Below are 5,145 nucleotides of genomic sequence, written 5' to 3'. Positions count from 1 at the left end.
TTTTTTTCTTCTTCCAATTCATGTATTTCTGCTCTGATTTAAACCATAGGAATATCATGATTCCTGTTCTTCTGAAGTCGGGGGCTGGCTCTGCTGGTCTTGCTCCCGTGGTTCTAGTTGCTGTGTTCCCCTGTTTAGTTGAAGGGGGCACTTACTCCTGCAAACTGCTGAGGACTGCTGTTGCCAGGCCCCAGGAATTCAGATATGTTGTATTTCTCAGTCTTATATACAAGTTCGAATAAAGATGATGTTTCTCCCATCCAAAAAAAAAAAAAAAGATGGATAAATAAATAAATAAACAAAGATGACGGACAATCTTAGAAACCCACAGGGGCAGTTGCATCCTGTCCTAAAAGGTCTCGGTGAGTCAGCGTGGACCCCATGACCGTGCATTTACTTTGAACAAACAGGGCACATGAGGAGGCCAAGACATAGTACCCAGAGGAGAGAAACTATTGGCACGGGCTCACACCAGTGCCCAAGGGTTTACTGAGATACAGCGCTCTCAAGAGGACCTGGCAGGTCAAGGAAAACCGTCACACACGCGTGGTTGGTGGTAGACCAAGACATCCTACTCACAGGGGGCTTACTGGAGCAGGAATAGGGACCTGAGTGGAATATGTATGTTGTGGTGGGTCATTATATCTTCCTGGATGAAGGATGGGAGGAAACCAGTCTCTGACAACTGCAGAGTCCGTAGGCGCAACGGAATGGTGATAATCTATAAAGATCATAGTAAAGTCATGGAAGATAGGAGAGATACAAGAGGAAGTAAAATAGAGGAGTCAGACACGTTGCATGGTCACAGGCTCACCTCTGGGACGGCCATCATCTCAGTGGCCAGGTCCACGCAGAGAGAGTCTTTACGGTCTCGGGATATTTATAGGTAGCCATAAGACATACATATTCAGTAGTTATATATGTCACAAGCTGGGTGGTAACCACTGTAAAGTCCCTGAGCTCACAGGTGAGGAAACTTAATACCTGCAATGGGGGAAAGGATGAGAGGGGCTGGGTGCCGTGGAGGGAAGAGATAACAAAAGCATGTCTGCTTATACAGGGAGACAGAATCCACCATGTGCTACTTTAAGGCAGCGTAGCTGTTAGGGGAGAGTCTGTGGTAACGATATTTAAAGCAGGATCATGTACTTGGACCTGAACTAACCAACGTGGAGGCTTTCCTGCCGTGGAAGACCAGCTTTCCAGATTCCCTCTAAGTTAGGGAAGAGTCCTCGTCCTATTTCTATCAGTGTTAGTTTCCCACATTGCCTTTCTCCTGTGGAGATTGATGGGTTTGAACTCTGGACCTAGTTGTTACTGGTGCAATCACCGCTTAACCCATCGCACCACCAGGGATCCGTACAAACAAGTTAGCTGCCACCAAGTCAAGTCACTTCCGACTCCTGGGGACCCCTCCTGTGCCACAGTCAACCCCCACACACACCGTGGGGTGTCCAGGGGCTGTTTTTCGGGAGGTAGATGGCCAGGCTTTTCATACGAGGTACCTCTGTGTGGCCTTGAACCTCCGACTCTCAGACAGTAGAGAGTGCAGTTAGCGATTTCCTCTCCAGACTCAAAGGGTGAAATAGCCATTTCCTCTCCAACCTCAGAGGGCACATTAACCATTTCCACTCCCTATTGGATGGCACATTAACTCTTTCTACTTCCCAGGGACTCCAGACAGAGTCAGAGACAGGAGGGCGGGGCAAGAGATCTATATTTATATCTATATCTATATCTATATCTATATATATAGAACTAACATCTATATCTATATCTATATATGTATCTATATCTATCTATCTAGCGAGAGAACAGACAGGACAATAGCGTGAGAAAGAATGTTAGAGAGACATCAGACAGTGTAAGGCATGAAAAAATAAGAATAATTTATAAACTACCAAAGACTCAAGTAGAAAGAACATGTTTTGAGAATGATGATGGTAACAAATGTACAAATGTGCTTGACACAATGGATGCATGTATGATAAGAGTTGCAGGAGCCCCCACTAAAATGATTTAAATGGGAAAAAAAACAAAAACAAGAATGTTAGAGAGGAGGGGGAGAGAGAGGAGGGGGGAGAAAGGGAGAGGGAGAGAAAGAAAGGAGGAGGGAAGGAGAGAAACCAGAGGAGAGGGGGGAGGGAGAGATCAGGGAGAGAGGGAGGAGGAGAGGAGACTCAGAAAGGACAAGGTGACAAGCCCAGCGTCTGCTATTTTTTGGAGGGGCCCCTCAACTGTGAGAATACCCCAGGGACCGAGGGGAGGGCAGGGGTGGCGACTCACGAGAACAACATGGTCAGGAAGAGGAAGAAAGCCAGGAACACGGAGATGGTGATGCCCAGCGCAGCCTGGTCCTGCGGGTAGTACTCCCTGTCCTGGAACTGCAGGGTCATGCGGGGCTGCCGGTTCACTAGTGTGGGAGAGGGAGAAGGAGAGAGAGAGAGAGTCCCCGGCTGATCAGTAACGACCCTTCCTCAATTCGTAGCAGATCCAATCCAAGGCTGTCTGAAAACCAAGTGCCCAAAGCAGGATGGATCCAAGAATGCCAGGCTAGGAATGTCGTCGGGTGGGGAGTGCAGGGAACAGTGTGAGCCAGAAAGCGAACAGCATGTGGCAAGGTTCGGGGAACCGTGTTGTATCCTGATGGCTCTCTGAGGGTCCACGGTTAAAAGGGCATATTCAAACGTCAACAATAACAAAAAAGTTTTAAAAAAAATCTGTGAATGAATGAGAATGTTTTCGGCATGTTCTTCTAGTCTCCCTAAGTATGACCTTGGCTATGAGGAATACCCTCTGTGGGAATCCCCCCTTTCCCCCCCTGCATTACCAAAAAACCCAAACCAAACCAAACATACTGCCATAGGATTCTGACTCATAGTGACCCTATAGGATAGAGTAGAACTGCCCCCGTGGGTTACCAAGACTGTAACTTTTGGCAGGAGGAGAGAGCCTCCTCTTTCTCCTGCGGACCGGCTGGTCGTTTCGAACTGCTGATCCTGCAGATCCGCAGCCCAATGCATAACCGCTCTGCCACCAGAGCTTGCTCCTCTTCTGGCCTTGCCACCCCGCCACCCCTAGTTCAGGCGATGTCTTGCCATTTAACAAGGGAGCTGGGGAGGGGGCGGGGAGCACTCTCAGAAAGTGGAAGGCATTTGGGGGCCACGCTGTCAGTGGGTGTAAAGGGAATATGCGGGAGCCCTCAAAACCCGTGGCCGCCTTCCTGCCCCCTGCCCCCTGCCCGGGGCCTCCTCTTACCAAAGCAATACTTGTTATTGATGCACTTGGGAATGATCTTCTGGCAGAGGAAGCAGTCCGTGACCTCCTCTTGCAGCGTGTCTGCACATGGGGGAGGAGACTCGTGAGAGTGGCTTCCAGGAGGGTCCCGGGAGAGAGAGAAAACAGGGTCCCTTGGGCCTCCTGGCTCCCTCTCCCCCCAACCTCCCCCCCCCCCATTCCATCGGGGGCGTGTCCCATCAAGTGGATCCTGACTCCTAGCGACCTTATAAGACAGGGGAGAACTGCCCCTGCGGTTTCCGAGCCTGTGACTAACTCTGGGTGACAGCTGACGTCAGAAGCCACAGGGACTCCGCCACGTGGTTTTCACATGGCGCCCCCTTGTGGCACAGGCTGTTTAAACGCTGACGGCCAGACGGGGGGGCCTCAGCCTGGGCACGCACGAAGACTACATCTCCCAGGCTCCCCTGCAGCAGGCTGCGGCCATGTGACCGAGCGTTAGCCAATAGAAAGCGGGCACAGTGACACGCCACTCCCCATGTGAGGCTCCGTTGCCTTTTCTCTTCTGACTCAACATTGGAAAGCTCCAAAACGGAGACAGCTCGGATCCCTGCGTCACACCGCTGAAAATAACGTCTCAACTCAGAATGGAGTTTGCACGGCAGAGAAATAATCTCCTGTTGCGTTGACGGGGTGAAGATGAAGGGGGATTATTTGTTATGTTAAGCAGAGACTACCCTATCCACTCCCCAAATCAGTCTGTCAGTCAATCCGGCCATCTGGCAATCCATCGATCTGGTTCCACAGCTACATATTTGCAAGTTGTAACCATTTCCCAAACCCCACTCAATGCAGATATCCCTGGGTAGTATGGCTTTGGGGTAGGGGAACCCCTCCCCCCACCCCGCCCCCCAAAGTGGAAGGTGTAGGAGAGCAGGGCTGGAGGATAGACAGGGGTTAGGGGGCGTAAAGGCGTAGAGAAAATAAACGCAGAACTCACAGCAAAGCTTAGGGTCGCAGGCTGTAAGAGAACAGAGCTTCCGTGAGTGAGGCTGGACTAGCAAATTGGTAATTTACTTAGAAGAGTCCGGGGGAGGGAGAGTGGAGGGCAGGAGGGCTGGAGAGCTGAAGAGGTCAGTGGGAGGGGAGAGTGGAAGAGGGAGGCTGGGGAGACAATGGGAGAAGGGGACGGAGGGGCGGCAGGAGGAGCTCTGCGGAGCAGTGGGGGCTGCACCTTTGTGTTCATAGTCTTTCAGAATGCTCTTGAGTTCGTGAAGCACCCTCAGTCTAAAAGCCACCAACTTTTCCAGCAGTGGCTCATCTGCGGGGAGAGAGAGAGAGATCCTCGTGAGATGTGTGGTGGGAGGTACCCAGGCAGTGTCCCACTACCACTGTCCAAGAGAAGGGCCCAGGAGTAGACGGCTCTCATTTCCTGGGCCTCTGGGTCTGCTAGGACAGCCATAGGAAACTATTACAAGTTGTTTAAAAGAAGAGACATTGGCTTATTTATTGTGTATAATTCAAAACAAAAACGAAACTCACAGCCATCTAATGGATTCTTAGCCACCCCCTAGGATGGGTAGAAGTGCCCATGTGAGTTTCTCAAACTAGAATGCTCTAGAGTTTCCCAGACTAGAACGCTTGTATTAGTCTGGGTACTTTAGAGAAAACAAATCCGCAGAAACTCATGTATAAGAGAGAGTTTTATAGAAAGGTAAGTGCACCTCAAGAAAACATCCCAACCCAGTGCTGCCCAAGCCCACAAGTCCAATATTCACCCATTAACCCTTATATCCAACAGCAAGCCACAAAGTCCTCCTCCATCTCACAAAACAGAGGCAATGATGCCGACTGCAGGAGGAAAGCCGAGTCAGTGAATGTGTAAGCATCTCAGCGCTGGCAGGGGTC

General features: G+C 50.5%; 1 protein-coding gene across 1 annotated transcript in view; it reads right to left on the bottom strand.

The window, feature by feature from the left end:
- The window catches only part of IZUMO2 (IZUMO family member 2), a 59,387-nt gene that overhangs the window by 4,001 nt on the left and 50,241 nt on the right, over nucleotides 1-5,145 (bottom strand). The window contains exons 4-7 of the mRNA XM_045292626.1: nucleotides 4,472-4,558; nucleotides 4,238-4,258; nucleotides 3,259-3,339; nucleotides 2,287-2,413 (exon numbers count right to left, since the gene is read on the bottom strand). Of these exons, the coding sequence (XP_045148561.1) occupies nucleotides 2,287-2,413; nucleotides 3,259-3,339; nucleotides 4,238-4,258; nucleotides 4,472-4,558 (316 nt within the window). The remainder of the gene's footprint in view (nucleotides 1-2,286; nucleotides 2,414-3,258; nucleotides 3,340-4,237; nucleotides 4,259-4,471; nucleotides 4,559-5,145) is intronic.

The sequence above is a fragment of the Echinops telfairi genome, unplaced genomic scaffold, assembly GCF_000313985.2.
Source record: "Echinops telfairi isolate 266 unplaced genomic scaffold, ASM31398v2 ScPeMD7_655;HRSCAF=1070, whole genome shotgun sequence".
In the NCBI taxonomy this organism is placed as follows: domain Eukaryota; kingdom Metazoa; phylum Chordata; class Mammalia; order Afrosoricida; family Tenrecidae; genus Echinops; species Echinops telfairi.
This window is presented reverse-complemented; position numbering and strand designations above follow the sequence as displayed.